The 15375-nt window shown below is 31.6% G+C and overlaps 2 protein-coding genes across 2 annotated transcripts; one reads left to right on the top strand and one right to left on the bottom strand.

Moving 5' to 3' along the window:
• Positions 1-4426: 4426 nt before the first annotated feature.
• LOC114395125 (pentatricopeptide repeat-containing protein At3g46790, chloroplastic-like) lies at positions 4427-7019 on the bottom strand. The gene is made up of 2 exons (XM_028356832.1): positions 6877-7019; positions 4427-6602 (listed from the first exon to the last, which is right to left on the bottom strand). Exon 2 carries the CDS (start codon positions 6479-6481, stop codon positions 4505-4507), a length of 1977 nt encoding a protein of 658 aa, XP_028212633.1. The 5' UTR covers positions 6482-6602; positions 6877-7019; the 3' UTR covers positions 4427-4504.
• Positions 7020-10616: 3597 nt separating this feature from the next.
• On the top strand, positions 10617-11813 carry LOC114397435 (F-box/kelch-repeat protein At3g23880-like). Its single transcript, XM_028359470.1, has one exon. The coding sequence runs from the start codon at positions 10617-10619 to the stop codon at positions 11811-11813; it is 1197 nt and encodes a 398-aa protein (XP_028215271.1).
• The last annotated feature ends 3562 nt before the right edge of the window (positions 11814-15375 follow it).

Below are 15375 nucleotides of genomic sequence, written 5' to 3'. Positions count from 1 at the left end.
TACACTATGCCCAAGAAAACCAACCTAGGATGTTATAATACACACAAAAAGGTAAATTTCAATGTTAAATTTCTTAAGACTTACTTAATTGGAAGAGTAATTTCACATATTCACGTTATTAACTCTTTCATCTGATTTAAGAGGATCTAGGGTTGTGATAGGTGGTTCTTTTAATGCCTTTTTTTTCTTCTCATCAAAGTTATTTTGCAAAAAAAATCTATGGTAAAGAAGGGTGAACAAACACACTTGGAGAGCACAATACAATAGATAGATGTATGTTGTGTTCGATAAGGAAAATTTTATCATTTTCTCAAATCATTTATTGTCTATTTTAATAAGATAAAAAAACTTGTAATTTGGTACATAACTCTCTTGGTTGCTTTTATGAGTTTTTATTTGACTAGAATCGACAATGGACGGGTTTCAAAAAAATCAAGAAAAAAATATCTTCATTATTGAACAACAATTTACTATTATCTATTTCAATAAGATAAAAGCTTGTAATTTGGTACATAATCTCTCTCGGTTACTTTTATGAGTTTTTATTTGATCAGAATCGACAATGAACAAGTTTCAAACAAATCAAGAAAAAAACTTCATTATTGGACAACAATTTACTATTATTTATAACCCTTAAAAAAAGACATGCTTATAATCACCATTTTACGAACAAAGTGCACCAAGAAGAATTATAACTTTATGGATCCTATTTCCACCTAATCTCTTTGTATTTTATTTGCCAATACCTTGTAATTGAGATTATTGCCCAAAAGACAAACAACATAAGAGTCATGCCACTAAGCACACTATTCATCAAATTCTTCATTCGAGACAGGGACAACAAGGTATTGCATGAAATATTTATATCATATCTTTCTTATACCACTTATTACCAGGAAATCTTTCTCAATAGTATTATCAAGATCTTGTGTAACAACATCAATAAACCCTTTAGGGTTTAATAGAGTTTATCTTGTTGAGTTTTTTCTCTCATCTCTATGTGGTGATCTCTTATATAAGGACCATCTATGGATCCTATTTTCACTTTCTTCATACTTTGACTTAAAAGGTAATCTTTTTGTCCTAAATCGCCTTCTAAAACCCTAGCAAAACCTCCCATGAAACTAATTATAAACAATAACACTAGGATTTTTTTATGTAGCTCCCCTTCCTAATCATGCTTGGGGTTGTGTTTTAATTCAATTGTATTCCCTCAATGATTCTATTTTTTGGGCTCCTAGCCTCTTTATATTACACACACACAACAATTGATGTTTCACATATGACTATAAGTAGATATGTGGATCAACTTGTCCACTTTGGTCCAAATTTAAATGGACTAAACCATGTATACTCGGCCTTTTCTTCATGCACCATGTAGATTTCTTCTACACCCAATACTTTTTTGAATTTTTCAAAATTATCCTTGTTAATAAAATACGGTTTCGTAATATATAAGGTCTTGAACTTGTGACTTCTGAGTTATTGACACGACATTCTAACCAATTGAGCTAATAGATCAATTATGTTAAAAAATAATTAACGTCGATATATATACCACTAAAATTTCTAATGTATATTTAATACACATATAAGTTTACATAATAATTTTATATTTAATAAATATTTTTTTTAATTGTTAAATGAAAAATGACAAAAAAGCCTCAAAACTATTGAAACTTGAAACAAAAATTTGGTAAATACCTAACATAAGATTAACAAAAACATATAAAAAATATGGATTAATGAAATAGTAGAATCTAAAAGAAAACTTCGTCTACATAACCCAGACATAAAATAAAACATAAAAAACTTAATATATCTAACTTTTTACGTTAATAAATTATAAATTTTCAAATTCTAACAAAAAGGTCGTTATATTAATCAAATAGGAAGCAGTAATTATTCAAATACACCAATAAAACTATAAAGTAATAAATAATATTTTAAAAATAATTGGTTTGTAGGCTAGCTTGATAGAGCCTAATAAATATGTGTTTAAATAAATTGATATTTTAGCTGGTATTAACTCGCTTGACTCGTGTTAAGTGGACACAAATCCATATACCCAGCTAAACATGCAATTGTGATTTTTAGTAATTACATCAAGAAAAATGCTTAATTATCAATAAGGTATAATATAATTGATAAATAATCTTATCTTTTAAACATGTGATCATGTGTTTTATTTTTAATTTATATGTATGAAAAAATATCTTATTATATATGATAAGTAATCTTATCCAATCATCAATCATGACTTGTAGAGAAGTTATAATAAAAGTTAATAAATTTATCATGTACAATAAATTATGGTTGAAGTAAATTATGATTGAATGATTGTATAAAATTATTTCACATAATCACTACATATTATTTTTTTTCTCATAATGCTTAATTATACAAATAGATAAACCACGAATTTGATGAAAACAGTAGGAGTATATGGTAACTATATTGCATGATTTCTGCCAAAATTATTTTTTATTTTTCAATTTTTATTTAAAATTATCCAATAAAATGTAAACACATGCTATCATTAAGGAAAATGTTTGTACAAATAGATACTACACAAATTCAACGAAATCAACATATGATAGATATACCCTTGATTTTGCCAAATCTATTTCCTATTTAAAATTATTCAATGAAATACAAACAAAGATGTACTTTCCTGCATTGTTGTTACTTAAAGTATCTATACTATAGCCGTTCTCATTAAAGAAATATTGTGTTTGACAGAGGATGAAAATAAAAGATAAATATTTAAATTAAAATAAAGTACAAAAAGTCCACATGAAATCTCACAATTTTTTTTTCTATTTCTCTCCCATCCCCTCAACCAAACACAACAAAAATGGTTGATTGTAGGAATAGATACTACACAATTGTACTGTGTGATTTCTACCAAATTCTTTATTATTTTACAATTTTTTTATTTAAAACATCCAATGGAATGCAAACACGTGCTTTCGTGCATTGTACACACTTAACGAATTCGAAATATTTAGCAGTTTGTCATTAAGGAAAATGTTGAACCATACAAAGAGTGTAAACTATGTATAAATCAATTGAAAATATTTTAGTAGAAAGATGGAAAGAAAAAGGAACCCTAAACCCAAACTTGATTAGAGCAATATGCTTGATGTGGAACTTGATTAGAGCAATATCCTAGCTGGACAATTGTCAAAATCAATGTCGGTGGTCAGCTATATTCATGTGTGGGAAAGGGTTGAAACAATACCAATAGTTTTTTTTTTTTTTTAAAGAAAACAATACCAATAGCTGAAACTATAGTTTTTGTACCCGTTTTATTCCAAAATAACTAGCAAATAATTTTTTATGGTCCTAGACAAAGAATGCAAATTGAATCATTTTAAAGCTCTACCTAAAATAAGCAACACAGACTAGCTTGAAATTTATAAATAAATCTTTCCCTGTCTATTAATGCCTGCAGGCCCCACATTTCCCAGCCAATGTAATACTAATAGCTTCATCAATGTCAATGCTTTGTGAAGAAACAGAATATGGTCCTTTCGGAACCTGTATTGCATTTGCTGCTGTTCTTCCAGCTAAGGTGTAGCATCACATGTTTGTCAACTGATTATAAAATTTTTCTAGTTTAATGCTTTTCTAATTTTCATATGAATATCATATATATTAAAAGAGGAAAAATTGAAATGTCAGCGGCTTTTGATTTGCCTAACTGCTATGCAAAGACAATTTTGTGGTCCTCATTGTCCTAATTTATAGGCAAAAGAGTATCAGTACTACCCTACCCGCTATTGCTATATACCAACTTGGGTGGCACATGTTCTCCCAGCATACCATGTTAATCCATGTAAACCAGATATATATCTCTCATCTTCCTGAGAAAAATATAAATATAAGCTCCTTCAGCTTAAAAAGGTTAAATTAATACTCAACTATGTTAAGCAAATGCAATTTAGTTCACGTCATGCATCTATAAGATAGCTTTATCAATGGTATAGCTGAACCAAAAATTGGAAGGTAAACCAGCAATTGTTATTGATTAATCTCGCTTAATCAACTTTGCAAGATTTCAATGATAATCTACATCATACCCTTGCTGCAAATTGGAGAAGACCTCAGATCCAAGAGTTAGAATAACCCAAGATGGAACGCGTGAGAGCTCCAGTTCCAGAAAGACATGGATCAGTGAATTCCTCACAATTAAGTACCCAGCAATAGCAATGATAACACTATGTTAAGAAATGCCATAAAAGTATTTATGTCTTAACCCAATAGCATAAACTTTTTGGAAAAATTAATTGTTTGACATGGTATAAAAGCTTTTATCATCAAGCAGTTCTTGATGTTTTAAAAATAAAAGTTAAATTCCTGTACATGTAAAAAAGACAAAATCTACAGCAGAATGGGGAGTAGAAGTGTTTGAAGACATAACAATAGCATCAGTCAATCTCGGCCACTATATTATAATTACTTTCTCAAGTATTTTAACAGCATGGTATTCTGCCACAAACTACCAATAGTCACCACAGGAACAAACTCCATCTTTAAAATGATGGAAGCGATTCACATCTCTAACAAGAATCTCTCTATTAGCAAATTTAGAAATAAATTTTGTAACGGCATGACAGTCTTCACATAATCTCAAGTTTTTTCTGATCCTTATGGTTTCACCTTTTACAGTATTAATGAGTCCAAAAGCAACTGCAAGCTTTTCGCTATGTCCCAATACAATTCTTTCTTTCTCTTCTTCGTCAAGATCATAGAGAACAACGTTCGTTTGTGGGACATAACCCTGTGCCTTCATCTCATTTGACAATTTAACTAGCAAAGCATGAATTTCTTCAATTTGTGGGTTATGCTCATCAACAGAGACAAATGAGTATACCTTCCTTTTCACTTCAATCCAGCTGCAACCTGGTAGCTTTTGCAGGCCACGAGCTTCCAATAGCTTCATCACACTCTTTGCTTCACTCCACATCTTAGCTTCTGCATAAATATCTGCTAAAAGCACATAATTCCCAGCATTCCTTGGCTCCAACTCAAAAAGCAAAGTGCTTGCTCTCTCCGCAAGTTCAACATTACAGTGAATCCTACAAGATCCAAGAAGGGAACCCCAAACCGTAGGTCCAGGTTCAAAATGCATATCTTCTATTAGTTTTATTGCTTCATCTAACCTGTTAGCTCGGCCAAGAAGATCCACCATACAAGCATAATGCTCCATACCTGGATGGATCCTGTACTTACTAAGCATGGATTCAAACAAAATCTTTCCCTCCTCAACAAGGCCTGCATGGCTGCAAGCACCCAGAACAGTAATGAATGATATATAACTCGGTGAACCTCCTTGGTGAATCATGTTTTCAAAAATTTGGATTGCTTTCTTTCCAAAACCATGCATACCATAAATAGAAATCAAAGAATTCCATGAAACAACATCACGATTCTTCATGTTATCAAAAACTCTTTGTCCCATCAAAATCTCACCACATCTTCCATACATTGTTATAAGGGCATTAAGAACTGGCAGTATAGAATCAAGTCCCCTTCTAAGGATATAGCCATGAATCAACTTCCCTTGTTCCAATGCAGCAAGACCTGCACAGGCTTGAAGCACGTTAACCATTGTAACTGAATTTGGAACTGAATCATGTGCCTCAAGCATCATTAACTGAAACAGTTCCAGTGCTTTCATAGGCATTTCATTCTTTGCAAAGCATGCAATCATAGCACTCCATGAGACAAAGTTCTTGGTAGGCATTGCACAAAACACAGAATTTGCATATGACACACTGCCAAACTTAGCGTATACATCTAACAGAGTTGTCATAACATGAATATTTGCTTCATAGCCATGTCGCAGAATATGGGCATGAATCTCCTTACCCTTCTGGAGAGGGGAGACTGACAGCTCTGAAACAACACAAGCCTTAAGGACAAATGTATATGTGAACCTATCTGATGGGATCCCAATCCAATTCATCTGAACATACAAATCTAGCAGTTCCTTACCACAACCCACCATTGCCAGCGCTCGGAAGAGTGCATTCCAGACATATATGGTTCTTTCCCGAGTTTCATCAAATACCTTGCGAGCACGGTCGATAGACCCAAGCTCATAGTACATATTGATTAGTTTAGTAGCTAAAAAAGGGTCTTGGTCAAAACCACTACTGACAAGGCGGCGATGAACATCAAGGCCATCGGAGAGTGAGTTCTGCTGTGCACAAGAACAAATTAAATGCTCAAAAGTCCGCTGAGTTGGATTGGGCTCACAACACAGGAGATGAATAGCCTGCTTAAGGTTCCCCCCTTTGCATAATGATTGTATCAGTTGGTTGTTGTTGCCCTTTATGTCATTCATGAGATTGGCTGAAGGGTTCAACGAAACAAAAGAAACCGGCACTCTTGACGAGACATGGGAATTGTAACAGAGGTGACTTTGAGATGGAGCATGTCTAACAATTTGGGAAATCTGAAGCACCCACATCAGACAATGTTTTGATGCAATTGTTCTCCTTAATGGCTTCGTCAGTGTTTCTGCTGTTTTACAGAAATAAGTTCAATAGTTTGTATGTCCAGTTGCAATAACATCCAAAGCTATGGCATATCTGCAAGTAACATTAAGCAAGAAACCAAAAACAACCCAAATTAAAAAAAAAATAATATGACATAAGATGCAACAAGAGGCAACGAATAAGCTCTAGCACAGTTTTTACTTCAGGAACAACAAATAGGATCCCTAGGTCGTTCAAGTTCTACTTTATAACACCATTTTAGTGCAGCTAATTGTGTAATGAATAGACTATGTAATATGATAAAATTTCACCAAAAAAGAACATAAAATTAAATAACGAAAAAGATGAAGAAATTAGTTTGGGTTACCAGAGGCGATATGTTGTGAGGTAAAAGGTTCAAGTTTGGGCAAAAGTTGTTTGTGTTGTGGGTTTAGCATATCTCTGTGCTCATTACGAGAGTGAAGTGGTGTCGTTATTTTTCGAAGGAAAAAATGTGTTGTAGATACTGAATGGACCACAGCACAGGACATACAAATTGGACAAATTTTAGATGAGTAATGCTAAAAATACCGAATACAAAAAGTCGAATAATCCTCTGAATCAATCAAAACTTGACATCTGTCTGTTAATTTTACAGTATATTTTTGCCAATTACAACTACTTTTTATTCTCCTTTTCCTCTTACTTTTATTTTATCTTTTAAATATTCAATTAATAGAATTAAAAATACATTAAAAAATTATAGATGAAAAAATAATTAAAGAAGCAAAATAAATTTATTAATATGTTTTTAATAAGTTAAATTGAAAATTTGAAGTTAAATATAAATATATAAGTAAACATGCACATGTGATATTTCAAGTTCTTAAATTGTTACAGTATAACATTAAAATAAAAAAACAATAATTTATCAATTTTATTTTTAATATACTGCTTTTTGTCCTAAACATTATCTACAGTAAAAAAGTAAAAAAAAAAAGAAGCTATTTATATAAGTAATTCCTCAATATTACAAATCATCTAAGTAGTATTTTAAGTATTTAGAAAATCTTTCAAATTAATAGTTGAATATTAGAAAATATATCAACTTTGATTTTTCATTATTTTTAAATATAAAACTTATTATTTTAATATAATGTTTTCTTTAATATTATAAGATAAAAATATTATTTTCATCTTTGAAAGTGTATAACATTGACATGTCAATCCCTAAATCTAAAATAAAATTACTGAAAATGCAATTTGTCAACCACATTAATTTATTTCAAAAATGTGTGTTAGGAGAGTTCGCTAGTGATTAACATATGTTTAAGTACCAAGATATAGTAAGTGGTTAAATTAATGGATTTAAATGAAACAACTAGAAATTCAATGACTCATCTGAAATTTGAGTTAATAATCACTTTAGTCTTTGGAAATGATAAGCGTTGTCATATTAATTAGTTACTAAAACTAAGGATATGTTTTTTTATGCTGACTAAGAATATGTACGTCCATGGGATGTCAAACCCTAAAGAGTGGTACATATAACCTCTATCATCCCTCTCCCTAACATCATGAAGGACTCCATTTGCCCCCAACATCATCAATTTTGTTCACTCCAACATTATATTTCACGCAACTATCACTAACCTTATGCTATACCAAACCACCTTAGTTGAGTCTTAGGGCATCGACCATGAAACAATTGAAAATTTCAACAACGTATTTCGAATCATGAAGACCTCTATTTGTCCCTGACATCATAATTTTGATCCTTTTTAAAATTGATAAGGCATTCCTTGAATTTCCGTATAATATCATTAAATATAATTATTACTTAAATTATTTAATTTTTGAATTTTTTAAATAAAATTTAAGTTTATGACATTATTAATTAAAATTAGTCAATATAATTATTCATTTTTTTTATATAAAACAAGGGATGAAACATTTCAAATATATTTTTAATTGTTTAGTTAAAATGACCCATCTATAAATTAAATATAACAATGACCCACCAAAATGCGTAAATAACTGAATTTAGTTTTAGGCTAAAAATTAAATTTGTCTTATTTTTCCCTCAATATTTTAATTATGAATTAAGCACGGTGGCAAACACCCAATATTGGCGGCAAATACCTTTGCGTTTGGTTCAATGTGATAAGAACCCTAGAAACAAAGTTGAGTTTACCATTGTAAAAGCAAGCAACATAGCAACCCTAGTTAAGGATAAGAAGCTCTTATGTCGAGTTTTCTATTTGTTTGTGCTGCAGCGAAAGACGAAGAGTGGGGTAGAGCATGGGCACTCTCCCTCAAGAGTTGATAATAGAAATTCTCCTCAGATTGTCGGTGAAATTCTATTTTGCAATGCAAGCATCTGTGTAAGGCATGACTTTCTCTTATTTCCGATCCCCAATTCGGCAATTCCCATTACGACCTTGTAGTCGCACCCTCCCATAAACTCCTTCTCCTAGCAAATGATTTTCATGTGCTGAATCCATTTACTGCTTCTTATGGGTGCAGGGCATTTGATTCTCCCCTCTACATCAACCCCGTACCGTGATCAATACGATGATGATTATCGTGATAAACTTGAGATTTTGGGTTCATGCAGAGGGCTCATACTTTTATACTACGATAGAAGTAGTGATCTCATGTCGACTATGGTCTAACCCTTGTGTATCTATATGGTTTTGGGTATGACATATCCTCAAATTGCCTACTAATTCTTATTGGATTGTTGGATGAGTACAAAGAAGATGATGATGAGTCTAAAGATAATGAGTGCAAAGTTGATTACTAGATTTTCTCCTTTGAAGTTGATTTGTGGGAGATGGATCATATTTCTGCTATGTATAAGCGTCTCGATGATAAATTTGGAGCTGACTCGCTCTTCAATGAGGTTCTTCAGGTTATTGCCATTCTTGTCTTTGATCTGATAAAAAGGAGTTTTCGAGAGATTTCTCTCTTTGATCATTTCACTATGGAGAAATATGAAGTTTGTAGTTTGAGGGTAATGGGAGAATGTCTCAGTGTATGTTGCTCGGTCCAAGACGGTGCAACTGATGAAATATGGGTGATGAAAGAATATAAAATGTAGTCATGAATGCCAATATAATCACTTAAAATTACATTTTTAATTACAAGATAATAAACTATTTCGAGGCATTATATAAACCCTTAGAATAAGTTAGTTTAATAATTTTTAACTTTTCAATTATTATTATTTTTAATCTTTAGCTTACTTATAAACTACCTAGCTTAGCCATATAACTATTTTATTCTTTTTTTCTTACTAATATAGTACATCTAATTATTTATTTGTTCATTTTGATCATTCCATAATTAAAAAGTTGAATTTAATTTCTAAAATCACTTCAATATGTTATTTTTGTCCAATTGAAATTAAATGTCATTGTGAGAAATATCTCCGGTTGAAAGTCCATATGTCTTGGATAAAACCTTAAACCTTAATTAAAAAATCTAAATATTAAATAATTTATATCAACACCTTTCAATAAGGTGACCCCTCTATTATTAAAAAAAAGTTTAATTTAATCTTTCGTTTTTTTAAAATCACTCCAATCTTACTTTTTATCCCACTAAAATCAATATCAATGTCGTTACTATTACAAAAGTCGTGCAATTGAAGAATGTAATCTTGAGAAATTTGTCGATCATTGGTCGGATAAGTTATTACTGTCACACAAGAGAATTGTACTTAAAGAGGACAATGCAGCGCCAGGTGTATTAGGCTCTGCGTTTCATGCATGCATGCATTTACCAATGCTAATGATTCGTGGAGAGCAGAGTAATGTTTATGGCAGTGTGCTTGCTTCATCAGATCTTGTCTTGTCTCAATTCCACGCGAACATTTGGGATCGTAGCGACAAGATCTCTTGGGGGAAAGAAACCTGAATTGTCGCCCTCAAAGACCTTCTTTCTGTTGGTCATCACAACCACGTGGAGGCTTTGGCAGAAATTCAAGGAATTAATCAGCGTTTGGTCGAATTTCTTAACCACACACACAAATATACATACATATATATATATATATATATATTAAAGGTTTGGAATATATTTTTCTTGTTGCTTTTATTTCATCGAGTGGGGCGTGTAAGGAGCATGAAGAACGACACTCAGACTCTCCCTCTGGAGTTGATCATAGAAATTCTGATGAGATTGCCAGTGAGATCTGTTTTGGGTTTCAAGTGTGTCTGTAAATCATGGTTTTCTCTTATTTCCGATCCCCAATTCGGTATTTCACATTTTGATCTGGCTGCCTCACCCACCCACCGACTTCTTCAGAGATGTAATCATTTTTACGCTGAATCCATTGACACAGAGGCACCACTTAAGAAATATTCTAGTGCAGTGCATTTCCTTCTCCCCCCTCCATCACCCCCACACCATGGTGAATACGACAATTACGCTGATTATCAGGATAAACATGAGATCTTGGGATCATGCAGAGGCCTCGTACTTTTATACTATAAGAGATACTGTGATCTCATTCTATGGAATCCATCAATAGGTGCCCACAAACGATCACCAAACTTTGCATATGATATAACCTTTCAATTTCTATATGGCTTTGGGTATGACCCATCAACAGATGAGTACCTGCTAATGATGATTGGATTGTATGAGTCTGGAAATTACAAGTATGATAATGGTAACGAGTCTGAAGATCATGAATGCAAAGGTAACTATCAGATTTTCTCTTTCAAAACTGATTCCTGGTATATCGATGATGTCTTTGTTCCATACAAGGATCTTGGTGATAAATTCAGAGCTGGGTCACTCTTCGATGAGACTCTTCACTGGTTGGTTTTCTCCGAGGATAAAAAGATTCCTGTCATTCTAGCCTTTGATCTGATACTAAGGAGTTTCTCAGAGATTCCTCTATTTGATCATTTTACTATGGAGAAATATGAAATTTACAGTTTGAGGGTGATGGGAGGATGTCTCTGCGTGTGTTGCTTGGTCCAAGGCTATGAAAATGCTGAAATATGGGTGATGAAAGAATATAAAGTGCAGTCATCTTGGACTAAATCCATTGTTATCCCTACTAGCGGATTTTCCCCGCTACGCATCACCAAAGATGGTGGAATTCTTGGATCAAATACCTGTGGAAGATTAGAGAAACTTAATTACAAAGGAGAGCTGCATGAGCATCTCAATTATGGTGGAGGTCAATGGTTGTACTCTGCCAATCTACAGTCTGCTGTGTATAGAGAGAGTCTACTCTCACTCCCCAGTGTTGTTCGGGTACCAAGTAAAGATGATCATGGGAAAACAAGTGAAGATGACCAACAATAACAAATCAGGTATGCATTGTTCTCCAATTTCTTTCACCTTTATATTCCTATTCATTTTTATTTTATTTTATCAGCTAACAACTAATATATTAATAAACAGCACAAGAAGTGGTAAAGAGTTAAAACTAGAAACAGAATCAACTAACAATCTCACACCCACTGTGAAAACAAATAAAACCCTTTGCTAACTGCAACCCATTAAGCATCTTATCTTAATCTATACAAATAAAAATATGCATTTAAGAAGTTGGTCTCCAATACTACTGACCTCCAGCTTAAGCAAAGGGTTGTGGATTGGCCTGCCAAAGGTTGATAGAATTTTCCAATTTACTCACATAAGACTTAAGCTACAACCAACTATAGAATATAATACCCTGTATAACCAGATCTTTATCAAAACGTTCAGCCTGAAGCACAGTTGTTCCTTCTCTTCCAAATAGATGACACTATAGCACACGAAATACACCACCAGACGTATCTGTTAGTTCTAGGGGCCTAAGAAATTCATGCTGTCAGAAATGGAGAATATATAGGCAAATTATGCAGTACGGTTCGGTGTTTCGGTTTGCCCGTGAGTAACAAAAATTCCAAATGTCCATGACACGACTATTGTTTAGAGGAAAACAATTAGGATTCCCATGAGATTTTACCATATCACCATTTTACTGCTAAACTAAAATCTTAGAGAACGTCACATTAATATTCTAACATTTACAACAAGCTTACGTTTCCTGCAGGCTACGAAATATGCAAGAATGTATACAATATCTTGATGTCACTTTCTTACAAATGGTGGCACTGCCAGTAGAATGCATAACACTTGGAAGAGGATGACTTATATTATATATGATATTAAATTATCTAGTGTTAGTGTAGAACTTTTCATTGGTTATTTCAATAAAGTTGGATTATCAACAAACTTTATAATTTAACTTTGTTTAAGACATCGGAGTAGAAGTTGGCAAATTCTTGTTGGCGTTATACATGCTTTTTGTTGCTGTTATCTTTTGTTCCTCTTAATATTATTATGTTTGCAGTTTATTTGTTTCTTTTCTGCTCTTTTACTTGTGATTCAAATATATACTGATCTCAAACAATTAAACAACACATTTAGATTAACCAACGGAAGCTAAACAGAACAAAACGTGTATCTTCCCATTGCAGCTCAAGTTCGAACCTGGCTTCAGCTTTGTTATTCCAGATCCTCACCCACTCAATCAATAGTGTATTATTCTGTAGAGAGGAGCAGAGTTGATAATACAAAACTAAGAGCAACTTGTTCTATTTATAAAGTTTTGCCATTCACAGAGTTCACCATAATAAGAACAAAATAAGTGGATAAAAACCATTGGAATGTGTTGTTGCTTGTTGTTAAACTTTGTAAAGGTAAGGGTTGAATGTAGGAGGAAAATAGATAAAATACAAAAACCCACTTCTCATAGAAATTGCAACCAACTAAAACAGAAACACAATTCAAGAATAAAGGAACCCAAAATTCCAATATTACATAGTTTTTTTATATTCAAAACCTACTTATTTATTTCCCAATGGTTCTCACATTGTGCAATGGAATCATATTTTTGCAATTTTTCAAAGGAGGTGCAAAAAAAAATAATGAAAACACGATTCCATTGTATAGTTGTACAATAGAGTCATATTTATGATGTACAATTATACAAAATCATATTTACATTACTTATTTTTATTCCTACCTCCTTAGTAAACAACGGAACCACAAATCCATTATACAATGGAATCAAGTTTTCATGAAAAGGCTATTTGTGAAAAAAAAAAAAGTGTTCGTCCCTTAGTAGGGGCCAATAACAAATAGAGTTGGGACCAATAATAATCCCCTTCAACAAGACAAACTCATTTCTATTTGAACTAATGATATGTTGATTTTTAAATTATGATTTGATTGTTAATTAAAAACATGTCAATTTAGAGATTAAATTAATTGATGTTTAATACTTAAAAAATTATTTAGAAAAAAAGATAAAAATCAAATTTTTGATGTATTGTTAAAGAATTGAATGAATTATAATGTTAAAATGAAAAACATAAGAAAAAAAAATATTTCAAGTTTCAAGTTAAATATAGTAAAAAGCATCCACATGTGATATTTCAAGTTCTTAAAGTGTTATAACATCAAAATTTTTTAAAAAATATCATCAATTTTATTTTTAATATACTACTTTTTCTTTTAAATAGTCTCTAAAGTAAAAAAAATCCTTTTAGGTATTTCTTTAAATATTATAAATTATGCTAGATTTTCTCCATAAGTCCCATCTTTTCTCTTTTTTCAAGTTTTCTCCTTCTCCACTCCTCACTTCCCCAATTCCTTTTGGTCACACTCATTCATAAACCTCTCCATCTCCTACGCTCATATACAAATTTTCCCCTCCGCATACCTCCCGTCATTGCAGCTCAAGTTTGAACTTGACTTTAGCTTTGTTATTCCAAACCTTCACTCACTCAAATTGATGGTGTATTATTCTATAGAGAGGAGTGGAGTTGATAATACAAAACTGAGAGTAACCTGTTCTATTTATAGAGTTTTGTTCATCACATAACTCACCATGATAAGAACAAAATACGTGGATAAGAACGATTAGAACGTGTTGTTGTTTGTTGCTGAATGTTGTAAAGGTAAGGGTTGAATATGAGAAGAAAATAGACCATATACAAAAATCCACTTACATAATTTTTTTATATTCAAAACCTACTTATTTATTTCCAACATTACATAGTTTTTTTATATTCAAAACCTACTTATTTATAAAGGAACTGAAAATTCCAACATTACGTAGTTTTTTTTATATTCAAAACCTACTTATTTATTTTCCAACATTTAGTTGCCTTTTTGTTTTTTTTTTTAGTAAAAACATTGGTTTTCACATTAGGCAATAAAATCATATTTTTGTAATTTTTTGAAGGAGGTGTAAAAAAAATAACGAAAACATGATTTCATTGTATAATTGTACAATAGAGTCATATTTCTGTTGTTCAATTATACAACAAAATCATATTTTCATTACTTATTTTTATTCGTACCCATGAATCCATTGTTCAATGGAATCAAGTTTCCATGAAAAGACTATTTGTGAAAAAAGAGAGGAAAGTGTTAGCCCCTTAGGGGCCAATAACAAATAGAGTTGGGGTCAATGATAATCCCCCTCAACAAGACAAACTCATTTCTATTTGAACTAATGATATGTTGATTTTTAAATTAAGATTTGATTGTTAATTAAAAATATGTCAATTCAGAGATTAAATTAATTAATGTTTAATACTTAAAAAATTACTTAGAAAAAAAAGATATAAACCAAATTGTTGATGTATTGTTAAAGAATTGAATGAATTATAATGTTAAAATAAAAAAATAAGAAGAAAAAATATTTCAAGTTTCAAGTTAAATATAGTAAAAAGACATCCACATTTGATATTTCAAGTTCTTAAAGTGTTATAACATCAAAATTTTTAAAAAATATTATCAATTTTATTTTTAATATACTACTTTTTCTTTTAAACAGTCTCTAAAGTAAAAAAAAAAACCTTTTAGA

Source organism: Glycine soja, chromosome 18, assembly GCF_004193775.1.
Source record: "Glycine soja cultivar W05 chromosome 18, ASM419377v2, whole genome shotgun sequence".
NCBI lineage: Eukaryota > Viridiplantae > Streptophyta > Magnoliopsida > Fabales > Fabaceae > Glycine > Glycine soja.
Note: the sequence above shows the minus strand (reverse complement) of the source record. Positions and strands in the feature narration are given on the sequence as shown.